This window comes from Gymnoscopelus microlampas (genome assembly GCF_963454915.1).
Source record: "Gymnoscopelus microlampas genome assembly, chromosome: 21".
Classification (NCBI taxonomy): Eukaryota; Metazoa; Chordata; class Actinopteri; order Myctophiformes; family Myctophidae; genus Gymnoscopelus; species Gymnoscopelus microlampas.
The window spans coordinates 39,624,977-39,637,626 of record NC_139958.1 but is presented as its reverse complement, the minus strand read 5'-3'; the positions used below and the strand labels follow the sequence as shown (position 1 = coordinate 39,637,626).

General features: G+C 42.3%; 1 protein-coding gene across 2 annotated transcripts in view; it reads left to right on the top strand.

Moving 5' to 3' along the window:
* tln1 (talin 1) overlaps positions 1-12,650 on the top strand; it is a 128,288-nt gene that overhangs the window by 86,771 nt on the left and 28,867 nt on the right. For both annotated transcript variants that reach the window (XM_084047492.1, XM_084047493.1), the window contains exons 39-48: positions 139-320; positions 1,871-2,003; positions 3,689-3,790; positions 6,466-6,636; positions 7,335-7,580; positions 7,947-8,066; positions 8,840-8,986; positions 10,051-10,217; positions 11,267-11,450; positions 11,994-12,119. In XM_084047492.1, coding sequence (XP_083903618.1) covers positions 139-320; positions 1,871-2,003; positions 3,689-3,790; positions 6,466-6,636; positions 7,335-7,580; positions 7,947-8,066; positions 8,840-8,986; positions 10,051-10,217; positions 11,267-11,450; positions 11,994-12,119 — 1,578 coding nt within the window. The remainder of the gene's footprint in view (positions 1-138; positions 321-1,870; positions 2,004-3,688; positions 3,791-6,465; positions 6,637-7,334; positions 7,581-7,946; positions 8,067-8,839; positions 8,987-10,050; positions 10,218-11,266; positions 11,451-11,993; positions 12,120-12,650) is intronic.

Here is a 12,650-nt window from a genome sequence, read left to right as displayed (position 1 = left end):
AGCTTAGTTTATATTCAGTTTTCGTCAGTGAAAAAAGGTAGTCGACCAACATTTTTCATCATAGTTTTAGTTGACGAAATCAACAATTTCGACTTGTTCACTGTGGTGAATGTTTGTTGTGTGTGTGTTTGCGTCCAGGGTCATGCAGCCATGGAGCCCATCGTGGCGGCAGCCCGGACCATGCTGGAGAGCTCTACTGGCCTCATCCAGACGGCCCGCTCCCTGGCCGTCAACCCCAAAGACCCCCCCAAGTGGTCCGTGCTGGCTGGACACTCCAGGACCGTGTCCGACTCCATTAAGAAGCTCATAACCAACATGAGGTAATGTATGGCCCTGTACAAGGCACAAACCACTCCCATTGTGGTTTGCGCGTGCCCTGTACCAGTGGTTTTCAAACTGTGGGCTGTGATATATCGCGATACGTTTTTTTTTTTTTTTTTTTTTTGCAATAATAATAATGCAAAAACAGAAGTATTTGTTTTCATTTGCTCCCCCCCCCCCCCCCCCCCCCCCCCCGCCCCAAATATTCTCATCAAGCTTTTTTTCCCCCCATATATTTTCATAATAAAAAAGTGCCATCGTATCGATGTCGTGAGCCCAATGTCGTATCGTTTCATGAAATTAGTTTTATTGGCACACCCCTAGCCGTGGCTAGAAAACGTTGTATACATAAATAAATGAACAGGTTCACACATATTTTAGTGTATTCATTAGCGTAATTCATTAACATTGAAAAGGGGAATAGGCTACTTATTTATTGGAGAATATATATTGCTTTTTGTTGATGTCAGGCAGAAACCTTGCATATTCATATTTCAACTTTCACCTGAAAGTAGCAAAAATAGCAAATGTAAAAGCTCTTGTGCATCTGCTGTGTGTGTGTGTGTGTGTGTGTGTGTGTGTGTGTGTGTGTGTGTGTGTGTGCAGGATGTTTATAAACATTTAACCAATGGAAAGTAAGAGCTTAAATATAAACTACATTGGATCCATTGGAAAATGGGTATTTTTTTTAATACATTTTTTACATGCTTATTTTACCGCACAAAATATGTGTAGGTTCCTGGGACCGAAAGCAGGTGACATCACGAGAAGGTTGTCGACGCCACTCGTTTAGTTAGCCCGGTGGCCTTGACCGTTGACCCCGTGCATGTTATGCACTGTAAGCATCGTATCACATTATGTGTCAGCCCTGTGAATCCGATCCCCGGGCGTCTCGCAGAGTACATGATGACATGCTGATGTATTTACAGACGTGCGAACTGCACAAGTCGTTGTCAGCTCATTTCCGCTGCTTCTGTGTGTGTGTGTGTGTGTGTGTTGTGCGTGCGTTTGCCTCTGTGTGTGTTCTTGTTTTACTCTACTTGTCGGGGCCAAATGTCCACACAAGTATAGTCGGATTTTTTCTAGACAATTTTCCTGCTCTTCGCAAGATAACTAGTTTTTATGGTAGAAAAAAAAGGTTTGAGGAGTTACGCTTACGATAAGGAAAAGATTGATGTCAGTGTTTAGCTCATTAACACACCAGAAGCGATGTGAATAAACCAATACGAATGGATTGGATTACACATAGAGTTTAGGGTTAGGGTTGCATGATTTTGATTTATACTTAATGGTTGCAAGTGGTTGCAGTTCCAACTAGTCGTGTTGTGAATCATCGGTGTGGACTAGTTGCACTGAACTGAAAATAGTAGATCTACAAGCTCACAACGCGTCGCAGCACCACGACGAGATGTGTCGCTTGCTTGCAGAGCTGCTTATTTTCAGCTTTAAAAATGACATTGATAAAAAAAACGCTGTCCTAAAACGCTAATGTCCTCACAACGTAGTAATACTAGTGTGTGTGTGTGTGTGTGTGTGTGTGCGTGCGCAGAGAGAAGGCCCCGGGTCAGAGGGAGTGCGACGAGGCCATCGAGGTGTTGAACGGCTGCATCAGAGAGGTGGACCAGGCCTCACTGGCTGCCATCAGCCAGCAGCTCACCCCACGAGAAGATGTCTCCCACGAGGTATACACCGTGTGTCTCTGTTGTTCACACCTACCCTAGTGTCACTATGCAGGGTACAACATTCAGTCACAATAGCTGATCTACAGTCTCTGTCTGTCTGTCTGTCTGTCTGTCTGTCTCTCTCTCAATTCAATTAACCCATTGAGACCTGAAGCCAATTCTACATGTCTCCTAAATCTCAACAGCATTCTGAAAAACGTATGTTTCTGTATCAGTGGTGCTCAATCTTTTTCACGTCAAGGACTACCCAAAATGATATGTATTTGATCGCGGACCCCCATCAAAATATTTTGTTCCAGGGACCCCCCAAAAGCAAAGTTTTGAGTTAAAAATGTTCGCTTTAAAAATATATATATTCAAAGATTTGCACACATTTCCACGATTTTTCAAAAATAGCAGATATACAAGCTCATAGCGCGGCACTCGGTGCCGCGCTATGAGCTTGTATATCTGCTATTTTTGAATAGCCCAAAGTGTAAAATAATGCTTTTTTATCTCAAATCTAAAAATGACACAGTTCCAGGTCTTAATGGGTTAAAAAGGGATTTAAGGCATGAGAAAACATACGCTTGCATTGCCAAAGCAAAAGTGGAATAAAACAATATATGTACAATTAAATGGGAATAGAGAAATCATGTATAAGCAGAGCTGTGTTACATTGCAACTTACAGAAAAGGTTTTCTTACAAAACCATACGAATTGTGCATTTGCTGTCAGAAAAAAAAGAGTGTATTTAACAATAGTTGCTCTGTTGTACGTACCGGACTCTGTCTTTTCCCGGTGTTACGCCCAGGTTGTCGTGGTATTCACCGAAAAATATTTTCTGTTAGGTTTAGGTATAGTGTTTGTGAGGTTAGGGTTTAGGCGCCACCGGGGCGACACACCAAAGGAAGAGGGAGTCCCTTGCAAGTACAGTATTTCTATGTGCCGAGGTCACTCGGTGCGTACAGTGCAGGAATACACACAACGATTAGTAGTCCTCAAGGTGGTTGTACACAGCCGTCTGGTGTCACACAAACAGCTCACAAATCTCACTGCTGTCTTTGCACATTGTTGTTCTCTCTCCCTCTGTCTCTCTCTCTGGATATAATATTCATAACTACACAGTTCTGTGGTTTAGGAAACAATAGGCTCTATGCACAGCAGCCATTTTGGGGAAAAATTGGGCCTCTTCTTACTTCCTTCACAGGTGTTAACAATGATACTAATGAAGGCTCTGTTCCATTCTGGTCAAACAGAGTCAGGGTGCTGATGTTGCGCATGTTGGCTCACTGGAAACACTAGTGGGTCTCGAAGTGTGGTCCAGGGACCCTCATGGTTCCTTGAGAGGGTATAACTCTGAGAGTGTACAAATGGAACCAAATGGACCCTCCCGGGTCCATTTGGTTCCATTTGTACTCTCTCAGAGTTATGGGGGTCCTTGAAATGAAAAGGTTTGAGAACCACTGTGCTACACTAAATGGAACAGAGCCTTCATTAGTATCATTGGTAACACCTGTGAAGGAAGCAAGGAAGAGGCCCAATTTCTGTCCAATATGGCTGCTGTGCATAGAGCCTATTTACTAATATACTCTGTGTGTGTGTGTGTGTGTGTGTGTGTGTGTGTGTGTGTGTGTGTGTGTGTGTGTGTGTGTGTGTGTGTGTGTGTGTGTGTGTGTGTGTGTGTGTGTGTGTGTGTTTTGCAGGCTCTCAATGAGCACATGGCAGCGTCCGTCCAGGAAATCAGCATCCTGATAGAGCCGGTGGCCATCGCTGCCCGCTCTGAAGCCTCACAGTTGGGACACAAGGTGACATATTGTGACACCACATCATATATTGTGACAAACGTAGCCGCCATACAAAGAATTCACTCGTCTATCCACCGCAACGAAAAACATTGTAACCTTGTTTGCCCATTCTGTTGTTGTCGGCAGTTGAATATGGCTCGTTTTCACCCAAAAACGCAGTTTGGGAGAAGAAATCCAAGCTAGATGTGTTTTTCTACATTTCATAACATGGGAGTGGATGGGGTTGATTATTTTGGGACGACGTCATTTCTTGCTCTAGGCTTCTCTCGCAGTCAAAGGATCATTCATAAGTTGGTGTAGAGCACTGGCGTAATCACTGAAAACACAATTTTTTAAAAAGGTTGTATATATAAACGTCTTTGGCAGGCAACGTGTTAAAGGAGTAGTTCACCCAAAAAATGACGTATTTTCTATCAATTACACACCCTATGAAGCATTGTATTCATGTAGATTTTTTTTGTTTTTGTCGCATTCCAAGCCAATAATTTGATGACCGTCAGAAAGACTCAAAGGAGACTCTTTGAGTCTCCTACCGGAAAGACCGCCGGTCATCAAATTATTGGCTTAAAGGACGACTTCACCGCTTTTCAACCTATCTTCATATAATTGGTCCTCACTAATACTTATGATAAAATGGTACAATTTTTTTCTACTTGGTCTGTGTCTCATAGGAGGGCTGTGGACAGTCCAGAAACCTGTCTACCAGTGACATCATCGTTAGGCATGATTTTTTTCCCAACAAGATTTCACATTTTTTATTTAGATTTGTATTAACACGAGAACAATGGCTTCTTTTATTGCATTGCAACTTTCCAGGAATACAAAGCCTGCAGTTTCTATTAGCTTGGATTCCCCATTGATGATGTCACTGGTAGACGGAACTCTGAACTGTCCACAGCCCTCCTCTGAGACACAGACCGAGTAGAAAAAAATGGTACCATTTTATCATGAGTATTAGTGAGGACCTACTATATGAAAATAAGTTCAAAAGCGGTGAAGTCGTCCTTTAAGAATGCGACAAAAACGATCTCCAAGGAATCAATGCTTCATGGGGTGTGTAATTGATAGAAAGTAAGTAATTTTTTGGGTGAACTACTCCTTTAAAAGAAGGCCAATGTACACCTCAAAGGTTAGTGACAGGTGCGTAGAGGACAACCAGGAAGGTCCAAATGTTCAGAAAGGGATCGACTGAATGATATCAAATCAAAGAAAGAGGTCACGCACACTGTTTGGAGCTGGCAGAAAGTATGCTCTTTATTACATCGACTTTTTGGTCGACAGACAGTTATGTTTGTTTGTCCTGAAGAAGGTCTGACAACCGAAACGTCAACCTTTTTCTCTAATTTGATATCGTAGATCCCTCTCTGGCATATGAACATTGGCATATGAACATTGGAACGTAGAGTATAAAGTAAACACATTTCTGTTTGATGTTTAAGCTTCGTAAACAAAGGTTGCACAGGTCAGAGATGACATATTTAATAACTTTATACTTTCAAAATTGTTTTAAAAAAGTGTGGAAGTCTACAAGATCATAGATCGGCTATTTTTGGGGGGACATGTATGAACATTAATTGTCTGCATGGAAACCATAACCCAGTCAATCCGGGAATGCATCTGTGTCATTTTAGATTTCGTTGGCTAATCAAACATAGCAGATTTACAAGCTCATAGCGCGGCACCGAGTGCAGTGCTATGAGCTTGTAGATCTGCAATTTTTTGAAAAATCATGAAAATGTGTGTAAATCTTTAAAGAAGCTACACCATGAATTTAAAAAATAATAATAATATTTGATATCATATTGTTTATGTCCCTCAAACGTTTTTCAAAAGGTTTGAGCCTAAATCAAGCCTCAGATATACTCATTCCAACTAACTTCTCTCTGGCTTATAAAGCACTTTCACCTGCAATACCACATTGTCCTGTTTGGCACGGGGCGCTATTGAGCCAGTTTGTATGCATGTCATGTCCTGGTTCTGTGTGGAAAAAGTAAAAAAAAAAAATAAGAAAAAATGTATAAAAAAATAAAAATGAAAAAAAAAAAAACTTTTTTTTTTTTTGATTTTTTTTTTTTGGTTAGAACTGAAAAACGGGAGGAATTGTTCCCAGACGTGACGTAGGGTGGGGGAACAAATCTGACGGACTGTTTTCAGACCAATTTACATGAAAACCACAGATAGCCTATGAAAGCCTGCATGCTCGAAGTCGGGTATTTGTTGGAACAGAAGAGAGGTGGGGGAGACCAAAAACACACAAAAATGAAGAAAAAGTTAAAATTCATGGTGTAGACCCTTTAAATATATATATATATGAATGACTCATCATTTGAAAGCTTATATTCTGTACTTTAATAATCTGTAAAAAAATGCAAAATGACAAATGCCCCCTTGCAGCCTAAATCATTGTACCCAGTCACATATATATTTTAAAGCGAACATTTGTAAAATATTTTGTTACAGGAACCCCCCCAGAAGCTAAGATTTGAGTTACACATTTTCGCTTTAAAAAATATATATTCAAAGATGTGCACACATTTTCATGATTTTTGAACAGCCAAAGAAATCAAAAAAATGGCACAGACTCATCCCCGCATTGAATGGGTTATAAAATAATGTCGTATCATCGTTGAGTTATGTGATAGCTGTTGACATGGCGTTGTGCTCCTCCTGTCCAGGTGTCTCAGATGGCCAGCTACTTTGAGCCTCTCATCATGACGTCCATCGGCATGGCCTCCAAGATGCACAACAGCCAGCAGCAGATGGCGGTGCTGGACCAGACCAAGACGCTGGCCGAGTCCGCCCTGCAGATGCTCTACACGGCCAAGGAGGCCGGCGGCAACCCCAAGGTACAGTACAGTACCCTGTGTGGATGGGATATTTATCTATTTATTTATTTATCTATCTATTTATTTATAGCAGATGTATAAGCTCACAATGCCTCGTATCATGAAAAAAAAAAATCTAAAACATTTTTTTTCCAAGATTTTTCAAAAATAGCAGATCTACAAGCTCATAGTGCGGCACTCGGTGCCGCGCTATGAGCTTGTAGATCTGCTATTTTTGAATAGCCAAAGAGATTTAAAGTGACACAGATGCGTTCATGGGCACGTTGTGAGCGTTACATTTTCCCGAAGATCTTTCTTTGATCTTCAGAAAATATATTTGAAATAGATTTATTTTTATTTCAGAAAATGTGTAAATTATTCTTTTTTTTTCTGAAAATCTTTTGGACATAAATGATGATAATACAAAATAAAAACCTTATAATCTTTGTCTGAAAGGTAAAAAGAAAAAGGGGATATTTTCTCGAGACCCATAAAAACTGGTCTGCGACTGTGCGGGATACGGTGTTTCAATCAAAACCCCCCAAGTAAAATCCTAGAGATATTCAAAAGCAGCAAACGTAGCAGATCTACAAGCTCACGCCGTGTCGCATCGCAAAACGACGCGAGCGTGCAAATCTGCTATTTTTTCAAGGAGACGGTACACCATTTGCTTTTTAAACCGATGGCAGTAAAACTCCTCTCTCTCGTCCATATGCCAGGCGGCTCACATGCAGGAGGCCCTGGAGGAGTCGGTGCAGATGATGAAGGAGGCGGTGGACGACCTGGGCGCCACGCTGTCGGAGGCGGCCAGCGCGGCGGGCGCCGTGGGCGGCATGGTGGACAGCATCACGCAGGCCATCAACAAGATGGACGAGCAGCCCGGCGAGCCGGACGGAGCCTTCGTGGACTACCAGACCACCATGGTCCGGACGGCCAAGGCCATCGCCGTCACCGTGCAGGAGATGGTAAAACGAGACACGGTTTTAACCACGTTTACTAGTCTAGGTTTCAAGTTAAATGGTGCGTTTATGTGGCGCCTTTTATGCAAGTTGCTTGCAGTGTGAGTTATGTTCATCCATTTGCACACGCACGCACACACACACACACACACACACACACACACACACACACACACACACACCACACACACACACACACACACACACACACACACACACACACACACACACACACACACACACACACACACACAAACCCATTCACACCATGATGGCCCCTTCCTTCCCAATGCCACTGAATGACTTAAGAACTGAAGAGCTTTTTTCTGAACCGTTTTCTCTCCCTCTCTCCCTCTCCCCCTCTCCCTCCAGGTGACCAAGTCCAACACCAACCCCGATGACCTCGGAGGATTGGCCAATCAACTGACCAACGAGTTTGGAGATCTGGCTGACGAGGCCAAATACGCCGCCATCACAGCCGAGAACGCCGAAGTAATCCACCTGATATTTGACCATATATTGTCGGGCAGAAACCTTGCATCTCCATACTTCAACTTGTTCTGTTTCATGCCCTACTTCCTACAAGAGTGTCGCACAGAAGTTGCGAAAAAAGCAGATCTACAAGCTCGACCATATACACATACAAATCCACACTGTTAATCTAATCCCCACAGCCCAAGTTCTGATTTGGATTTTGGGTGATATTATTTGATTGACAAAATGTTTGCTATTCTATGAGCACAGAAAAAAACTGCATTGGATTACTTTGATATCTGATCAAAGTAATCCAATGCAGTTTTGTGGGGGGCTTGAATGACCCAAAATCCTAATATAATCTACTCGGATGGGGGAGTGATAGAAACCTGATTTAAGTTAATTTTGAAATGGCAAAAATATGGGGTAGGACCAGAAAAGTATATGCTTCATTCCTACTCCTTCTCAAACAGTTATCTTCATCATTATTTTGTGCTTTGTTTTTAATGTTCAAAATAAAGATTCATTCATGATAAGTTATGAACTCTTGGGTCTAAAATGGAGCCTAAGAAACTCTAACGTAGTGTTATAATTGGTGAAGATTGGGTGAAAATCTAGATCTGCTATTTTCGGTGAATACATTTGGTGTAGAGGGGGAAAAAGGAGGGGACCAAGTATAGACCCCTGGGGGAACCCTGTAAATGAAATATACCTGTATAGGGTTAAGTGGTTAACCCCGCAAGTGTGAAAAGGTATCCTCAACTAGAGTGTGTGTGTGTGTGTGTTTCCAGATCGGCTCCCACATCAAGAAGCAGGTGGGCGAGTTGGGTTTCAGCTGCACAGGCCTGGTGACCAAGGCAGGAGCGCTCCAGTGCAGTCCCAGTGACACCTTCACCAAGAAAGAGCTGATCGAGAGCGCACGCAAAGTCTCTGAGAAGGTGAGGTGATAGAGAGAGTACGCAAAGTCTCTGAGAGAGAGAGAGAGCTTATCTTTTCGTACCAGGCACCTGGGCAGCACAGGGTTGCAATTATGAGCTCATCTTTTAGTAAGTTTGAAAAACACAGTTAAGGTTACTGCGATGGAAAACTCAAATAAGATAATGAACTGTGTCTTTAACACATTCCCTGCCAAATTATCACGTAGATCTACTTCCATTCAATTCAGCCATTCACTGCTAATCTTGTAAATCTACGCTTTTAAAAATAAACAAATAAATAAAAAGAACCAGGAGATAACGTGATCCAAAGATTTACTGCTCCATTCACTTCCTGGTTAAATTATTTGGGAAATATTCTGTATCTCGGCTCCTGTGTTTTACTATGTATTTTTGGTGAGACATGCTATTTTCAACTGGGTATAACAAGAGAACGGGAGGTCGCGATGACATTTATTTTTTACCACGGAAGCACAGTGAAACCCTCAGTGATTAGCAACCATCAGGGGATCGATCATACTGGAGATAAATATTCTGTGACTACTTAGAAAGGTTAGAAACATTGAAAAAACCCAGGCAGCAGCTAAAAAAAGCGGATGCATAGTACCTGGCGAACTCATTCACTGCCAGAATTATTTCTGGCCGCGTTTGCCCACTGCCAAGATTTGTCATTGAAAAAAAATAGTACTCAGGAGCCGAGATACAGCATTTTTAAGTTTTAAGTTAACAAGGCAGTGGATGGGAGTCTAGATCTTCGAAAAATCATATCTCCTTGGTCTTTGGGTGAAATTTTAAAAAAAAAAGTTAAAAAATAAATAAATAATGTTTTTTTTTTTTTTTTTTTTTTTAAGTCGTTTTAGTCGTTCTAGGCAGGGAATGAGTTAATAGCACTCCAAACATACAAATGATAAAAATACAAAATAAAATTCTATTCATCAATGTCCACAGAGAATGCCTTTTGAGTAGGCAGCCCCAGTCTTCCATGTAGTATGTCTATGGTAAAAGACGATGCTCCTCTTCCCCGCTTGTTTTCTCTCTAAGCCCTCCTTGTCTTGTCTTTCCTGCAGGTATCGTACGTGCTGGCGGCCCTCCAGGCCGGTAACCGTGGCACCCAGGCGTGCATCACGGCGGCCAGCGCCGTGGCGGGCATCATCGCCGACCTGGACACCACCATCATGTTCGCCACCGCCGGCACGCTCAACCGAGAGAACTCTGAGACCTTCGCCGATCACAGGTATACTGCCACCGCGAGGCAGTCCGCCATCGTTGGTCCATTCTTAGTCTCGCTTAACCCAGACCGGGAAAGAATCTGTCATTTTAGATTTCTTTGGCTATCAAAAAATAGCAGATATACAAGCTCATAGCGTGGCACGAGTGCCGCGCTATGACAATTTGTGCAAATCTGTGAATATGTTTTCGTATTTTTAAAGCGAACATTTTTAACTCAAATGTTTGCTTCTGGGGATTTTTGAAAAAAAACTTATGTTGCTATTAAATCAGTGGTTCTCAAACTTTTTCATGTCAAGGACCCCCAAAATTACGGTACAATTCCAAAGTGCCCCTTGTGTATATGACGATTGTTTGTCAATTGAAATTCACTGAATGGGCTAAATAGGGTAAAAGAACAAAATATATTAAAAAATTAAAAAACAGCATTGCTTACCCAATGCCAAGACTATAGGGCTGTCCTTCACATGGGATGGTATCAGAATTGTTTTCCAAAACAGTGGGTATTGGTTTGTCATCGGCCATATTCTTAAACAATATTGGCTACTCTAAATAAAACTAAGAGGGAAAAAAAGGACATGTACAGTACATGAAGAAGTAACGATAGGCTCTATGCACAGCAGCCATATTATCACTTCCTTCACAGGTGTTACCAATGATACTAATGAAGGCTCTGTTCCATTTAGTGTGGCACAGTGGTTCTCAGACTTCTTAATTTCCACGACCACCATAACTCTGAGAGTGTACAAGTGGAACCAAATGGGTCCATTTGGTTCCATTTGTACACTCTCAGAGTTACACACCTGTCAAGGGGCCATTTGGAAGCCCCTCAGAGTGTTTCCAGTGAGCCAACATGCACAATATCAGCACCCTGACTCTGTTTGAACCAGAATGGAACTGAGCCTTCATTAGTATCATTGACAACACCTGTGAATTTCTCCACAATATGGCTGCTGTTCATAGAGCCTATTACAGTAACCAGAGTACTTGTAATTAGTTACTCGCGGCCCCTGTCTGTACTAGAGACATAACAGAGTTGTGTGTGTGTTCCCACAGAGAGCACATATTGAAGACAGCCAAGGCGTTGGTAGAGGACACTAAGCTGCTGGTCTCGGGGGCGGGTGCCAGTCAGGAGAGACTGGCGCAGGCTGCCCAGTCCTCTGTCCTCACCATCACCAAACTGGCCGACGTGGTCAAACTGGGCGCCGCCAGCCTGGGCGCTGAGGACCCCGAGACGCAGGTGGGAGCGCTCTCCTAAAAACGATGAAACTGTACTGAAATGTGTGGTTTCCTAGTTCGTTAAACCTGGTTAAACATGATTCAGTTTGATACAGTTGTGTTAGGTTTGATTCGATACCTTTATGAACTTAAATACAAATGTATTTGTATTAAAAAAAAACCTGTGGGCCACAATAAGTGAAGGTGGGGGCCGCATGACATCAACCACCGACATCTGCACTTCATGGAGTAAATTGTTTGTACTGAATTAACCAAATGAATGTAACATAAACACCCCAAAAAACACCCAATGCGCATGCATGCGTCCCCTTCGGTCCTAAAATGCCCTCTGCGTCCTTGCTATATAGAGCTATTTAACACTTATTTTTAAATTTTAGCTCTCGACGCCCAGGCTTTGAGCACGGCAACGGTTGCTCGGTTTGAACATTGTGGGCGTTAATGAATGCTGCATGCGAGCGCTATGGACACGTTCTCGGTGGACACTACGGTCCATAATTAAGCAATGAATCCATTCCAAGGTGGCTTACGTATGAACTCATTACAGGTGGTGCTCATTAACGCCGTTAAAGACGTGGCCAAAGCGCTGGGTGACCTCATCAGCGCCACCAAGGCGGCGGCGGGCAAACCACACGATGACCCCGCCATGCTACAACTGAAGAACTCTGCTAAGGTCAGCTCCGCCTCTGTTAACATACACACACACACACACACACACACACACACACACACACACACACACATTATTTTATTTTTTTATTTCCAATGTCCAATACTTTTACTTCACTACATCTTGGATCCAAATATTGTACTTTACTTTTACCACTACATTTATTTGAAAACTTGAGTTACTAGTTCCTTTGTAGATTTTGATTATTACTACAAAACATACATTACCCGCTACAAGCTCACAATGCCTCGCGATGCGACGCATTGTGAGCTTTTGTGTATGTAAAACATTTTTATACATTTGAATGTTTTTAATTGGACATCCTGCATAATGAGTACACATTTGAATGCCGGGCTTTTACTTGTAACAGAGTATTTCTTTATTGCAGTATTGATACTTTCACTTATACTTTAGTTAAAAAATGGAGTACTTTTTCCACCGCACGCACGCACGCACGCACGCACCACACTAAGTCACCTGAAGCTTGGCCAATGAAATCCAGATGTTACATGTTGGGAAATGTTTTGGGTCATG